The 21,548-nt window shown below is 36.8% G+C and overlaps 1 protein-coding gene across 1 annotated transcript; it reads right to left on the minus strand.

Annotated features, from left to right (window-relative positions):
- Positions 1 to 908: 908 nt before the first annotated feature.
- Positions 909 to 20,615, minus strand: dgcr2 (DiGeorge syndrome critical region gene 2). Its single transcript, XM_039664347.2, has 11 exons — positions 20,229 to 20,615; positions 16,225 to 16,257; positions 15,878 to 16,000; positions 11,826 to 11,912; positions 8,915 to 9,125; positions 8,748 to 8,824; positions 7,539 to 7,721; positions 6,403 to 6,606; positions 5,623 to 5,775; positions 5,308 to 5,544; positions 909 to 3,530 (listed from the first exon to the last, which is right to left on the minus strand). Exons 1-11 carry the CDS (start codon positions 20,302 to 20,304, stop codon positions 3,292 to 3,294), a joined length of 1,623 nt encoding a protein of 540 aa, XP_039520281.2. The 5' UTR covers positions 20,305 to 20,615; the 3' UTR covers positions 909 to 3,291.
- Between the last annotated feature and the right edge of the window lie 933 nt (positions 20,616 to 21,548).

Raw genomic sequence — 21,548 nt, forward strand, 5'->3', positions numbered from 1 at the left:
ACATGGACATCCAATGGCGTCTCAGAGGTGTGACCAATGAACTTAGCCCTACGTCATTACACGATCTTCAGTCTTCACGTACCTTTGCAGGCTTTTAGACATGTTACACGACTTCCACCAATCAGATGCATCACTGTGGGATTGTTCAGGATTGTGGGTAATGAAGTACTTATCCAAGACATCGTGAATTAAAGGCATTTTTCTTAAAACAAGGTTAAGGCCCCATGAACTTTTGCCATTTATATGAGCATATACAATCGCTTAGTACAGCCGTAGCTGGTTTTAAGTCAACCATGTATGGTTACGTTTTAATGGCTTATATCCCAACTGTCAATGGAGAAATTGTATTGAATTTTTACTTCCGGCACCAGGCACCAGCTGTGGGCGGTACTGTTAAGCTCTATTACTCCTCAATGGATCGAGTCCAGACCGAACTTCCCGACCAAAAAATGTTGTGGGCGGGGTTCGGCTGGCGTCCAGGCTACCTAACCTACCTTTAATACTTGAAAATTCATACATAAAGCCCCTTAAAGGGTTAGTTCACCCAAAAATGAAAATTCTGTCAGTATTTACTCACCCTCAAGTTGTTTCAAACCTCTATGTGTTTATTTGTTCTGCTGAACACAAAGGAAGATATTTGGAATAATGTTTTAATCAAACAGATCTCATTCCCCATTGACTACAATAGTAGGAAAAAATACATACTATGGTAGTCAATGGGGAATGAGATCTGTTTGATTAAAACATTCTTCCAAATATCTTCCTTTGTGTTCTGCAGAACAAGGTTTGGAACAACATGAGGGTGAGTAAATACTGACAGAAATTTCATTTTTGGGTGAACTAATTAAACTCCCAATTATGCAGAAAATAAATTTGTCGTCATTTAACAAATGGAAACCAAACACAGCTGTCCTTCATGGTACAATTTATTTGGCATTTGATTAGATGTACATCTACTTCAGAGAAAAAAAAGTCCTCTGACAAAAAAAAAAAAAAAGAGAAGCAGTACATGACATAAAAAAAAAAAAATTCAAGAATCGACAAATCTCCCAACTGTTGCATTCTACATAAAATATTTCATGATGCTTTTTTCCTTGTTGCACCACAAAGTCTATCTAAAAGAAATTCTCTACTTTTTTTATTTAAAAAAAGTTTGCAAATGGTATGTGGAAAAAGTAATCAGAAGTGTCTCGAACCTCAGTTTGCAGACGAGCGTCTGTAAGCATAGCAGAAACGAAGAGTACAACAGCAGAAGAGACGTCCTCGCTGCATGCGCAAAAGAGTAAAACATGCAACCGTAGGTCTGTAAAACATTCATGCCAACTTTTACAATACACACGACCAATCCACACGCTTATACATACATTTAACAAGCACACACAAAATAAAAACTAATGTTCACAGGATTGTCTGTGCTGATGAAACCCTGAAATGAAATGCAAAACAAACAAACTATACAGTAAAAGAAGATTTAACTGGAGGATGATAGAAACGTCTTCATGATGTCACATACTCAGTTAATTTGGTGCTGGTGATGGATCTTGAAGAAAAAGGGATCTGTGTGCCACATTAATTTGTCTTTGTATTTCATTCAGCTCAACACAGCAGGGCCGTGTGTTTTTGAAGTGCAAAAACATCTTTGCATAAAATGCCTGATTGTCATTTAGTTTGGGCTTTTTGTTGCATTTCCAGTATGAAGAAAAAGCTTTGCTCCCATTGACAAAATCCAGGAATCAGAATCGCAACTTTGTGAAAGCAGTGTTCATTTCAGTCAGCAACAATGCAGACAAAATCTAAATCTATCCTTCCATGTTCACAACTTATGCACTTCATTAAATACATATTCCATTCACTGGATATGTCCAAATGACAATTAAGTAGTCTGTTAATTGTTAAATGATTGAAAAAAAAAAGAAAAAAAAAGTTTTGCTGTTACATACATGTACATTTATGCGCTCATGTGTGCAAATACACGCTCACATTTACTTTGTGTCAAGTAACAAACGGTTTACATCGAAACATTGAGAGGAGAGCACTTAGCTTACAGATGCTGAAAATGAAAAATACAGCCATACACACACACACACACACACACACAAACAGACCATGAAAACAAAACTCAAATTTATCATAAGCAAGTCTAAACGTGTAAATCCAAACTCAGGAACTCAATAAGTAATAATTTCAAAACCATGATTTGTTTCAGCACACTTCGAGATCAGCTCGAGAGCCAAAAATAAATGAGAATATTTATTACTTGGGTAAATGTTCAGCTTTTTTTTTTTAACCGTTACATTCTAAATTCAAAATGTAAATTAGCGCCAAACTTTTCGGATCTAAAGTGGTTAAAAACAAAATTCCCGCAAATACTCATTACCACAATGAAAATAATATTAAAAATTCTTCATTACTGTAATGCAAAAAAAAAAAAAAAAAAATCGAATTTTCCTACAATAATAAAAAAGTTACCACAAATACCACCATGACCAATACTTACAACTGCACTATATATATTTTTAATATATACGCAAGATTTTTACATTACATTACAGTAATGGAAATAAGATTTCTTTAAAAATTGTGGGCCACTGAAATATAAATGGTTCGATAAGCTTCTATGCAAAATATATTTTCAAATTTTCTTTTCGGTTTTGGTTAAAAACTGGTAATTTCTGACAAGTTTTTGTGAGATTTTTGTGAGATCTAAAAAATTCAACCTTTTTTTTTTCTTCATTTTGAGTTTGTGCTACTGATCTGACAAACAGAAACAAGACATCACAGAAATCCAGATAAGAACACGGAATTGCTCGCATCCAAACGGATCCTTCCCGTAGACAAGCACGGGTGCTAGGAAAGCCGACGGCTGACCACACAAGAACGCTTTCTTTAGGGTCAGTTTGGACAGAGCAGTAATGAATCAAAAAACAAATAGCTTCTTTGTGCCAGGAAAGAGTCAGTGTGCAGGACATGATTCCAGTGAGAGAACGTCAGGTCGACTGAATTACACCACTAAGGCCTAAAATGTCTTTTCATCAACCGGTTCGTTCACTCAAAGTGTGTTGATCGACACATGCCAGTGTAAACCTCAGATAGAGCTGCTCTATCGGCCCTCCCCAACATCAAGCCACTCGATGGCCGATGGAAGTATTTACATGTGACTCGAGCTGAAAAAACGCAGAATAAAAACCCGAAACAAGCGTCTTTTCTTTCACGTCTGAAGTCTCTGCTCTGAACAGTCCAACAGCCTCCTTGATTTAGTAGAGCGATCAGTCTGGACACGTACCCTACGACCTACACCATGGTGCTCAGCGAGGGGCCGCTGCTGCAGTCTGCGCTGGAGCTCTGCGTGATGCTGGCCTCTGATTCGCTGGGGGTGTCTGGAGAGACCAGTAAGGTGCTACTGTCAATGGAGTCCTCGCGCTCCTCCAGGGGCGGCGGGGGGGCGGGGAGCGCCGGCTCGGGGAAATCCCTCTGGAGAGAGTTGGCTGCGCCGCTCATGTGCCCAGTCGCGAGCGGAACCACGGTCCGCCCTGCGGAGAGAACAGGGAGTGAACGAAAGCTCGTCCTAGGGATCTGCATTACTGTCTGGGGTCGCTATCTAAGAGTGTGTTCACACTTGGTTGAATTAAAGCAAATCCTGGTGCGATTGCTCTGTTAGTGCGGTTCATGCGTGCAATGCTGCCTTAGAATTTGGACAAAATGAGGTATCTTAGAATGTATAATAATAATAATGCATAGTGATGCACGATATATCAGCCGCCGATATAACATCGGCCGATTTGGTCAATTTTTTACACATCGGTATCGTTCCGATGTCAAAATAGGGCCGATGTGAACAGGCCGATGATCATTCCCTGTGTATTTGACGTGCGTGTAGGTGTGAGTGTGGGGGCGGGGATGTTTGTTTTTCCACGCGTAATAAAAGCGCAAGTGCGTTTAAACATCAAGCGCACGAAGACTGGAACTGGTGAGCTGTTTTCTGCCAGCCTTATGCGTATTTTTGTCCCGCCAAAGCCATATTTGACCGGTAAGTGATTTGCGCGCTTGTTTAACTGAGGGAACAAGAGAGAGTGAAAGCACCAGTCACGCGCGCCGTCTTCAAAATGTCTTGCTCTCGCTCTCTCTCTCTCTCTCCCTCCCGCATGTTTATGAATTGAGTTGACTGAATATCTTTGAGAATACACGATGGTAAAAGTTTTTTTCTTCTGAACTACTGGTTGTGAATTGTGAAACCACACTTTCAATAAACCAAAAAAAAATCTATCTGTTGATGAAATGTTTTCTGTGTCGACTGTCGAGACATAGACTGTAAAAATAGGTCGAGACAAATCTCGTGCGATGTTCTAAACTGCCTGGATAATCACAACGTGTGCCGTGGTTCCGTTAATGACACGTCTGATTCGCGAACTAATGACTCCTTTGAACCGATTCACTTTAATGAATGGTTAAAACAACTGATCTGTCCAACACTGAGCTCAAGAGACATAAATCGGAAACACTTTACAATAAGGTTCCATTTATTAAAGTGTACATTAAATGTACACTTTAATAAATGGAACCTTATTGTAAAGTGTAAGGTTAATAGATTAATAGAATGTTAACAAATTTTGTTAACATTCTATTAATATTAGTTTCTGTGGATATACTCCATGACAAAACTACCCCAGTCATTCTAGAATGATTCATTCTTTCCAAATAGAGCAATTCAAGTAATCTGGTGAAATTGTTTTTATATCACAATATATATCGCAGAAAAATAAAATATCACAATGTCATTTTTTACCAATATCGTGCAGCCCTAATCCTCGCTATGTGTTTTCTATACAGGGATATCGACATCGGTAAATATCGGTATCGGCCATAACAGCAATGTTAATATCGGTTATCGGTATCGGCCACAAATTTTCACATCGGTGCATCACTAATAATGCATATGACACCTATAAAAAGTTGTCTAGCTAAGAAACTCACTAGGTTTTGGATGAGAGCTCATTAAATTTAGGGCTGCAACAAATAATCGATAAAATAGATTATAATCGATTATGAAAATCGTTGTCGATGAATGTCTTTATCGATTAGTTGGTCTAATTACGTCACAGGGATTGTTTACAGGTGATTGGTTGAAACAAGCCAATAATGAAGCTTTCTATCTTGCATGCGCTTCATGAGGCAGGTATCATGAATTTTTATCCGATTAATCGAAAAAATACTCATCCGATTACTTGATTATCAAAATAATCGTTAGTCGCAGCCCTAATAAAACTAATGATAAATGAATAATACTATATAAAGAATGAAATATAGTACCGAGGTCCATGTAGAGGATGCTGTCTGGGTTGATGGAGGCCTCATATGGAGGAGGAGGGTCATCGGGATGGTGGATATCTGGGTATTTGTAGGCAGCATAAGGGGGCGGGGGCTCCTGGAAGTGGAACGCTCCACCTTCACCATCATCGGAGAGGTGCAAAGGCGTCAGGCCCGTTCCGAACACATCCGGCCCGTAGTCAAAGCCCGGGACTCTCCGACCCAGATTAAAATGATGCACTGTGAAAAACAACAATGATTCAGAAAAACAGCTCTTTTAAGACGTGCATACAATCAGCTGATCAAACAGGGCCTTACGGTTTCCTCCAATGAGGGTTTCGATGCGTTCTCGCCGCCGCTGCCTCAGTCTGTGCACCATGAAGAGCAACAGAGAGAGGATGAGGAAGGACGAGATGCAGCTCACAATGAGCCGCATGCCACTGGCCATAGAGTCAAACAGACTGCTGCCGTCTACAAACACACAAACAACACAACTGAGATCCACTTCTACACGGACACAACTTGAGACTATATCTGAGGGATGTGTGTCAAACAGACTACTAGTATACTGCATACTGAACAGTACCGTATATACTGCCTAGAATTCATTTTCAGCGATATAAATCTGCTGATATTTGATCAGTGAAATTGTCAATGAATAATGCACTATACATTATACATAAAACTAATATTACACTGTTATTTATAGTACAATGCAACAATTATATTGGCCTCCTCACCCAACCATAATTTTATGTATACTACATTGCTATTACAAGGCAGTATTATGTTGCCCGTTTAAGTCAGCAAGTGCCATTGCACAAATTAACACATTATCTCCTAAAGTTTTTATAAAAATGTCTAATGAAATAATGGTATTTCCAAACACACCATGCGTTTATAGATGTACAATAAGAAGGAAGAGTAGCTCTATCTAGTGGTCAGACTAGGGAACTTCACGTCACAAAAAATGGCTGAGAACTCACATTTACAGATATATCTTCATTTTAATATATTTCTGCCCAATAATCTTTCAAATTAAAGCACATCCATCTGACATACAGTTCGCTATGTGATTGGATGAGACTGTGAAAGTACCGGGATCCAAGCAGGTGAACTTGCAACACTCTTTCGGGTCCTTGCGGAAATGCTGGCAGCCCTGCGGGCGCTCACACAGGGCGGCCACACACATCTCCGGCTCGCCGTCGTGACACTGGCAGCTCAGACACGGGTCGTCCCCTTTAGGCGTGAAGTAAAACCCCTCATTCACCACATTGTCTTTGATATCCACACAAGTTTGTCCTGTTAAAGAAACCGGTGTATTATGTATTAGTACTAGCATGGGGGAAAAGACACCAGAATGCCTTGATTGAAGTTAAAGGAGTAGTTCACTTTTAAAAAAAACTTTTGCTGATAATTTACTCACCCCCATGTCATCCAAGATATCCATGTCTTTCTTTCTTCAGTCAAAAAGAAATTAAGGTTTTTGATGAAAACATTCTAGCATTTTTCTCCATGTAAGGCACTTCACTGGGAACCAAACGGTTCAAGGTCAAAAAGACACTTTCAGTGCAAACTGTTCAAAGGGCTTTAAACGATTCCAGACGTTGAATAAGGGTCTTATCAAGCGAAACGATCGCTCATTTAAAAATATATATAACAAAGTTTTATAAGCATGAATGCTCGCCTTGCTCTGTTCTTTGATGCGCGTTCGTGACTCTCCTGTTCGAACTCGTTCATCAAAATGAATGAATCTTTTTCCGAGTCGTTTGGCTCATTCAACGAACGAAACGAACGTATTGACTCAGAGAAAGATTCGTTCATTTTGATGAACGAGTTCGAACAGGAGAGTCACGAATGTGCATCACAGTACAGAGCAAGGCGAGCATTTGAGCTAATAAAATTTAAACTTTGTTATTTTTTTATTAAAAGAGCTATCGTTTCACTTGATAAGACCCTTATTCAACGTCTGGTGTCGTTTAAAGCCCTTTGAACAGTTTGCATTGAAACGGTCTTTTGGACTGTTTGGTTCCCAGTGAAATCCATTATATGGAGAAAAATCCTGTAATGTTTTCATCAAAAACCTTCATTTCTTTTCGACTGAAGAAAGAAAGACATGGACATCTTGGATGAAATGGGGGTGAGTAAATTATCAGCAAAACTTTTTTTTAAAGTGAACTACTCCTTTAATGGCATCAAACAGAGCTAATCTGTCTATACGGCGCTGGACGTACTTCTCTTGCAGAGGAAGGGGAATTTTTTGTAGCAGTTTTCCGCTTTCCAGCTGTGCAAGCCCTGCTCGTTCATGCTCTTGATCTGGAAGCGCTGCAGCTGGCCGCAAAACATGTTATCCTGCGTAGGGTTCGCCTCGCCGAAGTTATCCAGACTCTCCGGAGGCAGAAACACCTGCATGGACCCTGTGAGGAACACACACACATTCAATTCAAGTTTATTTTGTATAGCGCTTTTCACAATACATATCGTTTCAAAGCAGTCCACATTACAATTCCCAGTTAGCTAAAAATTTATTGATTCAATCATTTATGCAAAAAATGCATTTAAACAAAGTAATAATTTAAGGAATAAACAATGAGCTCATTGAAGTAATAAATACTTGTTTGTTAATGAAATGACAAATGATTATGACAGAAAATTGTAGCATTGGTGAAGATGAGACTCAACAGGAAAAAAACAAAAATCTCACCCTCACGTGACGTCATTCAAAACCAGTGTTGTTATTGTTAACTTAAATTAGACCGAAAACCATAAAAAATCGAATAATGTAATAATATTGATAAAAAAAATACATATTTGATGAAAAACTTAAAGTGACAACACTTTATCAGACATTAGAAATGTTGCCTTGCTACTTACTGCAGTAAAATAAGAAATGAGTGAAACTAACATAAAGCAAAATATAAATAAAAAAAATAAAACTAATACAAATGAAAAAAGAACATAAAATGAAAAAATAAACTGCTAAAATAAAAATAAAAGCCAATTCAAGTGATCAATAAATACTATAATAAATTATATAATTATAATATAAAACAAAATACTAAAATAATCAGAAATTAAGTCATTATTCACTGAAATCACGATCATTTGAGTCAAATCTTTTTAATAAATCAATTGATTCAGTTCACAAAATCAGTCTGAATGATTCATTCAGAAATCAAACTGAATTTCTATTCAGTCACACAATCAACAGTGACCGTTTTCACACAAATTTCAGTCTGATATCATAAAACTTCAGAAGATAGCACTAGTAATTCTGGTGTTTTTTGTACAGCGAACAGTGAATGAGAACAGCTCCGGTTCTCATTCACTGTTCATGGCCAAGATATTCATCAAAAAATACACGTTTTGTGCTCCACAGAAGAAAAGACAGGTTTGGAACGGGTTTTGAATTATTCTTCGATAAAAGTGAAATAAAAACCAACCTTTATATGCCACTTCCCAACGGCCCTCCAGTGAATGATTCTGGTTAGTAATCACATACTGATATCCCACCCAGAACCTGCGACGACAAAACAGATCCACAGCGTTGAGAACTCAAAACTGTTAAACCCCTCACCTCTTCCTCAGAAAACAGCTTCTTCACACTCACTTGCACTGGTCCTTTCGCTCGCACACCTTCTCGTCGAAGTCCACCTCGATCTTGAGGATGAACTGCAGCTCTTCATTGGTGCCGAACGTTGCGAGGGAGCCGTTGACTTTCTGACACGTTTCCACCGCCTGCCAGTAGTTCTCACTCCTCAGGTAGACTTTATAACAGCTAGCTGTTTTTTCGTAATGGTGCCAGCCAGTCGGACACTTTTCTGCGTTTAGACATTAAGATCATCATAATATGAACATCTCATTGAATTCCTCCTCTCAGGGATATGACTTGATAGATTCTGAAAGGGATTTTTTTCCCCATAAGCCTATTGTTGTGTTTTATTATTTATATACTTCCAGGCCAATCCAGCTTTTGGATTTAAATAGGTAAATGCACTTAAAATTGATGGAAATAAATGTTGTGATGTTATTTCCATAAAGAAGTGCATACATTTCAAGATCCTGTATTGACAATGCAAGAGTCCAGCACTCTGTAAAGCCTCCTCCAGCACATCCCAAAGACTCTCAATGAATTTAAACTCTGGATACAGAGGACACGATTCATGTGTGAAAATGATTCTTCATGATCCTCACAACCATTCTTTCACAATCTGAGCCTGATGAATCTTGACATTGTCATCCAGGAATATGGCCATGTTGTGTCTCATACATGATTGTTTAAGAATTAAAAAAACTACACACTCCATCAATTAGGGTTAGAACTGTGCATACACATATAGAAACATAATAATCACTGCAATAATAATCCAGTCATAGACTCCTTAGCATTTGCATAATTAAATAGGTGAATGTACCCACAATACTGTTACAAAATGTAGGGGTTGCTAAGACTTTCAGAGAAATGTGCATTTATTTGATCAAAAAGAAGTAAAATTGTTAAATATTAACATTTTCTGTTTGAATTTATTTTAAAGGGCATATTGCAGGTTAGAGGACCCAACGAGTCAATGCATAGAAAAACAATGTAGGAACTAGATTTTCTTTAAAATATACGTATAAACACGCTACAGAAGCTTCTGCAGTCGTTTTTGTGAGAGAATTTTACTTCCGCGTCTGAAAATGGGCGTGGCGGGCGTGACGCAATGAGCGGGAGAGCCGTCGATTCACACAACAGGAAAACAATGAATCGCATGATATTTCGGACGCTGAGGAAATACTCGTATGACGGATCAAGCCATAAAGTTGTGAGCCTGCTATGCTAAAGAGATCAGGGACAGGCCAGGATAATGTCAGACAGAATGGTCAGAGAAAAATTGAGCTGTGATGTGAGAACCAGTGGAGAACAGGACAGGTGCCTTTTAGGTGAGAGACGTGCTTAGGCTATACACGTTCGCTAACGATATACACTGTGCTCACAATATTCTACAGATTATTATGATCCTATAACAGGCCAGCAGACATTAGTATGTTTAGGGTAGATTTATATACTATTAAATGTATAAAAACTTTGCTTGAGTATATTTCTATACTAAAAGCATAGGCTATACTCAGGTAAATTTTTAATACATATTTTTCACCTAGGTTATAACATAAACAGAACATTAAAGATTTGAGTATTTAAACAACCAATTTTGTTTTTCAATTATAAGTTCTATTTAGGGCATGACATGACTAAGTTATATACCACTATTTGATGCCATTGGTAGTATACGACGATCAATATTCTTGCTTCGGCATACCATGATGTTGAACTCCATCATATCGCCGGGATGCTATAGTCATTTGATCTGAAGTGAACGCTACACACGACCGCGTTTTCCGAGCCAATGCAGAAAAGAAATCCCGTCTCTTCACCTGCTCAAACCGCACCAGGAACGAAAGATAGGCTACCGTAACTTTTATTGTAATGGAAACTTGTGGACTCGATCTTGAAGTCCTGACAGGCTGGAGTTTTTGCAATCTCCACAAACACAATAATTTACCATGACGATGATAAATTAAAATCCAAAAACTAACGAAAGCACACTGACTGACGAGCGCTCTCACTGAACACCAGCCTAATCTGCACTGAGCCGAGGCTGCGGCTCCCTGATATGACGTCAAATGACGCGATGTTGAAAAAAAAAGCCGTTTTTACTAGCAGTCCAAGAAACGCTCACTTTATCTTCTAAATTAGTGCCCTTATGTTGTTTTAAAACATTTTAAATCCTGCATTAACTTTTCATATGGTATTTTCATACAAGGTTATCTATAAATTTCAAATTTTTTTTTACCTGCAATATGCTCTTTAAAGGGACAGCATGCAGGAATTCCATTTTTGTCAAACAGCGACCCCTAGAGTTGCTGTGGAGTACTTGAATTTAACGTTACTGTTGTAAATACCACTCGTGTTACATACTATATACACCAGTATATTTTGTTTGATTTGTCGTTTAATGAGATCTATGTTGTTAGTGGTGAGAATTTTCACACGATTATATACATAGATCCCCATGAACTTTAATGGTCCAGTGGCACAACTTTTGCCAAGCGTGCCAGAGATTCTGTGTTCTAATCCGTAATAGTATAGTTTATTTTCCTCATCAAAACCGATTGTTTATTAGTGGTTTTATATCAAGCAGGGACACGTTTTTTGTGCAATAGGTTTTGCTATTTCATCGTAACAAATATAGAGAGTCTCTCATGTCACAACAGAAGACGGGGTGAGACGGCCACCATTCAACCCGAAAGAAGTCATATAACCATTTTAATAACCCTGAAGCTGTTCAGTTAAGCTAAAAAACCTGCATAGAATCCCTTTAAAATCTAATTTATTCCTGATCAAAACTAAATTTTATGCATCATTACACTTCAGTCTCGATTTTAATGTTGTGGTGTGTTATGTGTCTGACTTAGTAATGCATTCCCAGTATAAAGAGCGTTTCAAAAGTGAATTGACGAGGGATCAGGAAGGATCTTACTGTTGAAGCGCACTGGCTGAGCGACACCCATGACGTCCTCCACCGGCTCGAAACCGTTGCTGTTACGATACCGTTCCTCCTTTATTGCTGTAAGAGTGTGACAAGGAATATCATCAGAATGCTTTATGATGAATTCATATATGACCATGCAGGCTGAAGCATAAATCATCTGTGAAAATGATCGTTTATACATTTACATCTGGAACAATAACTTTCAACAAGATGCTACAGGGTAGGTCACCGGATCTTTTCAATGGATCAATCAATCCAGTTGTGAGGGTGTAGGTTTATTTATTATTGAGGTCTATTATGTATTTTTGTGTATATTTGGATGTTTTGGTCCAAGGGGAGGAGCAGAGATATAAGCTGAAGTGAATTTGTGGAGAGTTGCAGGATGAATTCTTCCTCCTGTTTCCCAGACTCATAAGTTGTTTTCTATGATTGAGCTGTTAGAGTAAGTGAGCTCGGGATCTTGTTTCTTGAAGTGTTTCTTAACAGAAAGATAACTAAACGGCATTAAGTCTAGATGGCATTATCATTGCCCTCATTCTCAAATATTATGAACAAAACTATGAATGATCAATTAGAGACTCTTGGGTAAATCAAATGTTTAGTTTGATTTATAAAATGAGAAAAAAAGAAACCATCGTCCATGTCATGTTGTTTAAACCTATGAAGTTCATATTATATAAATAAGAAAATGTAATAAATAAAAAAAATATGTTATAAAAATGTAAACTAATTGTATAATTATATTATAATTAAGTTTTGGTAGTTTATGTAAGCAATAAGTTTGAGAGGCTGTGCTGTTTTGTGAATAACTAACGGCTGAAGTTGTTAGGCACGACGCGAAGCGGACCAACCCCTTTAGCCGTTACTTATTCATGATACAGCACTTGGACTTGATACAACACAATTTGGACTTCTCTGTGCTCGCTCTTTTAGGAGATCCCCATAGACCTCCATTATATGACTGACAGACAAGAAATTTTTTTTGACCTAAAAATATCAAAATTGAAAATACTGTGGAAACAAAGACACCAACATCTTGGATGCCCTTGAGGTAAGCTAAAACATATCAAAAATTCATTTCAAAGTGAACTATCCCTTTAATGTCCAATGTAAAATCTGTGTATAAGTCAAACAAGTGCTTTCAAGGAAATCATGACGTTAAAACCCTAATCCACACACAGTAAACGGAAGGGAAACAGGCAGCAGGTCTGCTAAACTAAAAACAGTTTCTAAGAATCCCAGAGACATTAATACATATAGAATGCCAATTAAACTACTTCCTGCTCGCGTTCAAAGTCAAAAGAAGCAGAACAAATCCGACAACCGAACAGGAATTAGAGCAAGGTTGTAGATCAGTCAGGCCTTGAGCCAACAACTCCTCCGAATATCGGCTTGCTTCCAGCAATGTCAGAAAAGGGTTGAGTAATTACAAGCAAAAGAGGAGTCTGTAAACCTGTGGTGCTTTCTGTCCACTAATGATTACAATGTAAGAGTACGAGCCAGGGGTTAGACAAGAGTTCACCATACAGTTCCTGTTAAAAAGTTGTTCTATAACAAAAATAAATATACAGTAAAAAAACAACAACCTTGTTTTAAATAAAAATGGGATGAATATATGGTATAATAATATAAATGTGTTGTTTATATACAATGATATGTGTTTTAATAGTTAAATATAATAAGAAATTATTAATAATTATCTGTAAATTGTTAAAGGAGTAGTGCACTTTAAAAAAAACTTTTGCTGATAATTTACTCACCCCCATGTCATCCAAGATATCCATGTCATTCTTTCCTCAGTCGAAAAGAAATTAAGGTTTTTGATGAAAACATTCCAGGACTTTTCTCCATATAATGGACTTTAAAGGAACCAAACGGTTCAAGGTCCAAAAGACAGTTTCAGTGCAAACTGCAATCTGTTCAAAGGGCTTTAAACGATTCCAGACGATGAATAAAGGTTTTATCAAGCGAAACGATCGCTCATTAAAAAAAAAAAAAAGTTTAAGTTTAATAAGCTCAAATGCTTGCCTTGCTCTGTTCTGTGTGACTCTCCTGTTCGAACTCGTTCATCAAAATGAACAAATCTTTTTTTGTGTCATTTGGTTCATTCAACGAACGAAATGAACAAATTGACTCGGAAAACAATTTGTTCATTTTGATGAACGAGTTCGAACAGGAGAGTCAAACAGAACAGAGCAAGGCGAGCATTTGAGCTTATAAAACTTAAGATTTGTTTTTTGTTTTTTTTAATGAGCGAGCGATTCATCGTCTGGAATCGTTTAAAGCCCTTTGAACAGTTTGCACTGAAACTGTCTTTTGGACCTTGAACCGTTTGGTTCCCAATGAAGTCCATTATATGGAGAAAATCCTGGAATATTTTCATCAAAAACCTTAATTCCTTAATTTCTTTTCAACTGAAGAAAGAATGACATGGATATCTTGGATGACATGGGGGTGAGTAAATTATAAGCAAAAGTTTTTTTTAGAAGTGAACTACTCCTTTAATGTTTGTTAATATATATGTATACATATTCTATTAGTTTAAACTGTTTCACAGATATGACTCAAAATGAGGTAAAGCTGAAGTTTACGTCAAAGACTCCGATGAAACGTCTCAACGCATGACATGGCTTAATGACCAAATAAAAGCAATAAAATAATTGCAATGTTTAATTTTATATTACCAGCAAAATCCCCATGCACAAATATTACCCAACATATCACTCAGCCCTACTGATCAGCAGAGATGTGAAATGGTGCCTGGCCAAGGAGGATTGAGTTATCTTATCTCTGTTCTGAAAAGTGTCACTGAGAAGTTTACGAGACTTTAAAGCACATAATAAATCAAGGAAGAGATATGAAGAACACTAATCAATCCGACAAGATTAAATCAATAAACAATCATGTCACCACCTCAAAATACCCCAAAATATCCCAGTCTAAGATTTACAACACCACAAATATATACACCACTGTGTATAATTATTTTGTGTATATATATATATATATATGAAGAGTTCAGATGCAAAAGCCTCTAAATGCCATTTGAAATTTTCTTCTAAAATGATCATTTTTATCAAACTTGTATATTTAAGTTCAGTAATTTCACATAAATGGCAATTGCCAGTATACATATATACATACATACATACATACATATATATATATATATATATATATATATATATATATAAAAATACACACACGCATGTATATTTAAGAAAAAAATATTATTTATATAGTAAATACTTATATTTATATATAATATAAATTATATATAAATCTATATACAGTATATACATGAAAATATTTCTTAAATAAATACAAGCATGTGTGTGTATTTACATATATATATATATATATATATATATATTTATATATATAAATAATAATACACAGTGCACCCACATATATTACGTAAACACAAACTTTTATTTTGGATGCGATTAATCGTTTGACAGCCCTAATATATATATATATATACATATATATAAATATATATATATATATATATATACATATATATAAATTTAAGAAAAATGTGTTTCTACATAAAATATATTTTATATACACACACATACAGTATATACATGAAAATATTTCGTAAATATATACATGCATGTGTGTGTATTTATTTATATATACAAAATAACTATACACAGTACACACATTTATTATGTGAAAAAAAACTAATTTTGGATGAGATGAATGTTCTCTTGTATTCACGTGCCCTGTGTGATTCTAAGCAGCAGTGCTTGAAGGAGCTGCGAGACACAGATCACATGCTCAGTAAATCCACTCTGTAATTCCTGTTATCCCGTCCAGGAATCAGACTCTGAGCACCGCGTCTCACTCCGGGATTAAGACACAGAAATGACAGCACACCTCCCGCAGGCAAAACAAACAAAAAATCCGGCTTGCCAAGAGCTGGCAAAGTGACAGAATAAGTCGGAAGCGAACCCGTTCCTATTGTGTAAATGAGCATGACCGTGCACCAGAATGTGATTATGCGTAATTGTGTGTTAGTGTGTACCACTTACTAGGGCAATCTATCTCATCGCTTTTGTCCTCACAGATCGTCCAACCATCGCACTGCCAGGACAGGGGGATGCACTGCAGTTTTCCACTCTGGCAGGCAAACTGGTCAGGACCGCAGCGCTGCTCTGAAAAACAGAAGACAATACACTCAAACAAACTCCTGCAGCCGGGCCTCCATTACGAGTGATTACAAATGAACATGCTTTATTATACAACACTAAAAGTCTCTTGAGTGCTGTTTGCAAAGCCAAATTCAGATGACGAGGCCATTAAAGATAGTGTCCGTATCAGGCTAAGCCAGATATCAAAGAAAAACAGTAGAAAACCCTGGAGACAGATTGCAGCTTACCTGGCAGCTGTCTGGCCCGAGCGACCCGTGGACCTGCAGGGGGGAGAGGCAGATTTACTCATTTAAAGGGGCTGATTTCAGCAATATAACATCTCCTAATCTCTTAAAGTCACGAGAGACAGTCTGTCTCTCGGTTATCAGGGTATAAATACCAATAGATAGTAGAGGTTAAGCGGATCGTTGTTGATCCGTATGGACCAGCCCCCATGTTTCAGCACCTCGGCACACATCTGATTCGCGGATTCATTTCAAATTTAACCGCCATAGTTTGAATGTTTATGATTTGCACGTGTTTTGTCTTGCTGGTTTACACAGATTTTAAACCATTCCAGCAATAGAAGAGGCAAAAGAGAATTGAATTTGGTATTCACACACTGTTAATCTGTAGTTAAGTTTTCTCGTTAAAGGGATAGTTCATTTTGAAATAAATTTTTGGTAAGTTTTAGCTTACCTCTAGGGCATCCAAGATGTAGGGGTCTTTGTTTCCGCAGTAGTTTCTATTTTGATATTTTTAGGTCAAACTGTTCGTGTTTATCAGTGATATAATGCAGGTATATGGTCACCACCTCAAAAACCATGCACAGAGAAGTCCAAATTAAACATGATTTAATGACTCGTAAATTTAAGTACACGCTGATGGCCTAAGACACAAAATGAGCGGTTTGTGTGAGAAAACGAACAGTATTTATATCATTTTTACCTCTTGTTACCACATCCACAAAGCGCCCGCACCCTCAGATCACTTGGACGTGGCTGTGGTTACAGCAGGTAAAAACTATATAAATACTGTTCGTTTTCTCACACAAACCGCTCGTTTCGTGTCTTAGGCCATCACTGTGTACTTACATTTATGAGTCATTAAAGCATGTTTAATTTGGACTTCTCTGTGCATGCTCTTTGAGGTGGTGACCATAGACCTCCATTATATGACTAACAGACAAGAACAGTTTGACCCAAAAATAGCTAAATTGAAAATACTGCGGAAACAAAGACCCCTACATCTTGGATGCACTAAAGGTAAGCTAAAACTTACCAGAAATTTATTTCAAAGTGAACTATCCCTTTAACGAGAAAATTTGACTACAGATTAACAGTGTGTGCATACCAAATTCAATTCTCTTTTGCCTCTTCTATTGCTGGAATGGTTTAAAATTTGTGTAAACCAGCAAGACAAAACACGTGCAAATTATAAACATTTCTGTACCTGAATACTACAGTTAGACCGTTACAGTTTACAGTTACAGTTTATTTGTAACATTGTTAGGCTATATTGCATATATGCTTGTAATTCGTGTATTTGTTCTTATTTTTTACTGACTGATCACTTGCCTTTAATAATGTTTGAACTTTTGAGGCTAGTAGTTTTTGCAGTGGTGTATTGATGTAGCCCTACTTAAAGTGTGCTTTAAGTAATAAATGGAAAACAAATTGACCCCCCCCCCCAAAAAAAAACAAAAAAAAACAAAAAACAAAACGTGATTTTTGTAATCCGTTGAACCCCTAATAGATAGTACAAAAACATCTGCATTTGCAAACAAAAGTCAATGTAAGTGACCAGAAATCTCATGAATTTATTGCTGTGAGCATTTACCTATAATTTCCTTTTAAAAAAGAAGCAGCAAAGCTATTTTTGGACAAGAAAAATAAAAAAAAGTATTTTATTTTTGTAAAACAAATTAAATAAATATATATTCGTTTACATACCGGTATGTATAATAATGAATGCACATTTATACAAAATTAACTAACATGTGTATGATGTATAATACACATATAACAATGTATATTTATAATAGTAGTAATAATTATTCATATAATAAATAACAAATTATTTGACATATATACATATATCTAAAACAATAAACACACACACAGTATATACCTATATATATATATATATATTTCAATATTTAATTATTTAATTATTTTGACATGTAATCAAAAAAAATTATATATACATACTTAGAAGACAACTGTCTAATTTGAGGTAATTTAATACGATAATTTCTGTTATCTGACGTTAGCAAACACCCAATTAACCAGATCCCTAGTCTACTAAAATGATCTCTTCAGAAACAACAAACTAATTATACAGTTTTTACAAAGAGCTTCTTGGGACGTCCAGACATTTAGACGTTCAATCAATCACCTGTCCAACCCTTGAGTCTAAAGTTATCCCTAAACAAACACACTGACATTGAGATGGCTGACTTCAGAAGACCATTGTGCTCTTTACTATGGATTACCAGGGCCAGATTTTCAGCACATTATCTGCTGTGCAGACAGTAAAACTTTGGAAACAGTTGAACAGCAGTTCGACAGCTAAAAAAAACTACCAAGTCATTAAGTTCCACTGACCACCTAAATATTACGAATAATCAATTTAGTTGACAAATAGATACGTTTTCAGTATCAAATATATGTATTTGTACGAGGTAATACACATGGTTCAGAGCCTGTCCTACTTTGAGTATTTTGAACGTGAAGCAACTGAAAACCCGAAAAACACCAATTTGAGTTTGTTTTGCAATAAACAGTATTCCAAGTGTTAACTTCTGACTCCTTTAACGTTAACATCATGGCGATCAAGTGTAATATTTTGGATTTTAAAGTCCCCGTGAACCGGAAGTTGCAAACGATTTTTCTCCAGTGCTGTGACGTATTTCCAAGTGAAACGGAATATCGAACAGAGGGCAGGGTTTTACTCTAGCGCTCCTCCTCTCCATCTCTCGCTCATAGCAAACTAACGGTTTGAGGGGAGTGGTTAAGCGTTTCCCCACCCAAGTTGTGAAACCTACGTCATCAGAAAAAGAAACCGTTCCAGACCGGAAGTAACTTTTCAGATTTTGATTAAAGATTACCAAGGTAAAACATTTTTTAAATATATTTTTACTTGCACGGATTAATTGTTCACCACAAGACTAGTAATATGCGCTAACAAAGTAAATAGGTTCAATTTTGATTTCACGGGGACTTTAAGAAGAGTGCAGACTGCGATCAAACACCAGATGTGGGTTTCTGTGCGATTCAGTACAAAGACCACCATAACCTGCCACGAAACAAGAGCAGACTGAACATGTAACCAAGGCTTCCCCATGGAAATGAAATGCAGAAAAGCATAACAGGCCATTAACCTAAATACTGTCCTATTTATTTGATCCACTGGGTTTCCATGCACCACCTTATATCAATAGGATTAATAAACCTTTCATCTAACAGAGCAACATCCGACCAGACAAGCCATCACTTAGATGTGTTGGCTATTGTATAATAAAGTGTTATTGATAAAAAAACCAACTCCCCTATGCAGAAAATGAATGGGATTTTTTTCTCCCAGAAACCGTCTTTAGCACACCACTGGAATAGACTAGTAAAGAGCACTAGTAAAACAAGAATCGGTACCAACAATAAACATAGGCTACTAGTCAGAAGTAAATAGTTAGCAAATGGCAGTATTTTGTTTCAGTAACTATGGAATAGTTACATGTAAGTGTTGGGATAGTGAATATGCAAGAGAATATGTAAATAATTAATGAATAAAGCAGGCACTCGTGACAAATACTAGCCTTTTTATTACAATAGTGTGTAAATTTAATAATTACTCTAATAAACAGTCAATAAGTGGAACTAAAACGATCACAGTGCGTTAGTGACTACTGGATAGGGTAGTAAAACACTAGTAACAAACAGATGCTATGCAGTTTTAAAGAATACATGTCAAAACAGCTTGCCACATGGTGTGTGATAAATACGCGTAAAGCTAGTAACAGATACTATGCTGTTTTAAGGAATACTGTTAAAAGAGTTATGTCATAAAAAGGCGTGTAGCTGAAAAATATAACTCATAAGAATAAATTATAACATAGTAGTTAGTTAAAGGCCCTGACGGCCTGCGCGAGACTGGCGAATGTTAAAGCGCTGCGAGTCTTCAACGTTACCAGCCCAGACTGCAGCAAACACCATTTCAGCAAATGCATTGAATAAAGCAACACCTTTAACGTTACCTGTCCGTGGCGGATCTGTTGTTGTCAGAATGAAGAGGAGAAGCACAAAACCACCGCTGTCAGCCTTCGGCAACATTTATCCTCCATTCATAGTATCTTACACCAGAGAAAATGTGCTAGAGAAAATGCACTTAAAGCACCAGTCCCGACGTTGATAAATAAATGATCGAGCGACTGATTCTGCTCGCTGCGTATATTCCGTCGATAAGAAATGAGTTTCGATACTCGAATGTGTTTACTTCAGTTGGCTATGGTCGGGATATAGTATCATATTCCATGGCTGTTTCATCTGACTCGGTAAACGGGCTTAGGAAGGCTATAAAACAAGATGGCTCCGCCACCGTCCCATCAAAACAATCCCAACCATGTTCTCCAGCCCACAGCCGGGAAGAGGAGGCGCATAATCATCTCCTCATTTTAACACATGCATGACCTTTCCTTTAGGTTTCACACCGATTTTTCGTGGATTTCTTTACCTTTAAACATATTTTTATTTATAAATATATATTCAGAAGTTTTGGAGTCAATAAAAAATAAATTAACTTTTATTCAAGAATGCATTCAATTGATTAGAAATGATAGTAAAGATAGTTAAGTTACAAAGGATTTATATTTCATATGTTATTTTAACTTTCCACTCATTGGAGAATCCTGAAAAAATGTATTATGGTTAATTTCCACTAAACAACATTGTCATTGATGAGAATGGCTCTTGGTATGGATACCGTGACACTGAAGGCCGGGATTAAAACGGCTACAAATTTAGCTTTGCATCACAGGGAAAAAAACAACCTTATATTCAAATAGAAAATAGTTCATTAAAATTGTAATGATATTTCACAATATTACTTTTTTATGCTGTATTGTTGATTAAATAAATGCAGTCTTCGTGATTGATCTCTTTTGCTTTATGTCTATATACAGAGAAGCTGAGATTGGTGAGGATTTTGTGGAGCCTTCGAGTCTTTCTTCACACTGTTCCTCTAAAATAGAAGTTCTCCACGGACACTTAATGCCCTATTCTTGTTAGCTGTGAAAGGATATCTACAAAAGACATGATTCTCTCTTCTGTCAAACACTGACGTGTAATTCAGTAAAAACTGTATGAGAATAAGGAGTCTGTCTCAACATCATAAAACAGGTGAGTCCTGCCTTAATGAGGCTCATTTGCAGTCTGTCATGTAATATATGAAGCGTTTCCTCACGGCTTTAAACATATCAGTCTGATTTAAGGAACACTGGCAGTTCCCAGACAAATCAGAAGCTTCAGGTAATAAAATGGTGCTTTGCCACCTTTGCGTGGTGTGAAAGGGTATGTAC

This window comes from Pimephales promelas, chromosome 23, assembly GCF_988280905.1.
Source record: "Pimephales promelas chromosome 23, fPimPro1.hap1.1, whole genome shotgun sequence".
NCBI classification, from domain to species: domain Eukaryota; kingdom Metazoa; phylum Chordata; class Actinopteri; order Cypriniformes; family Leuciscidae; genus Pimephales; species Pimephales promelas.

Excerpts from the sequence above, each read along its gene's own strand:
- dgcr2 (XM_039664347.2), bottom strand. The coding sequence starts at position 20,304 with ATGTTGCCGAAGGCTGACAGCGGTGGTTTTGTGCTTCTCCTCTTCATT. Across the intron at positions 7,722-8,747 it reads TTGGGAAGTGGCATATAAAG|GGTCCATGCAGGTGTTTCTG; the intron begins GTTGGTTTTTAT and ends TGTTCCTCACAG. Across the intron at positions 6,607-7,538 it reads CCCCTTCCTCTGCAAGAGAA|GACAAACTTGTGTGGATATC; the intron begins GTACGTCCAGCG and ends TTTCTTTAACAG.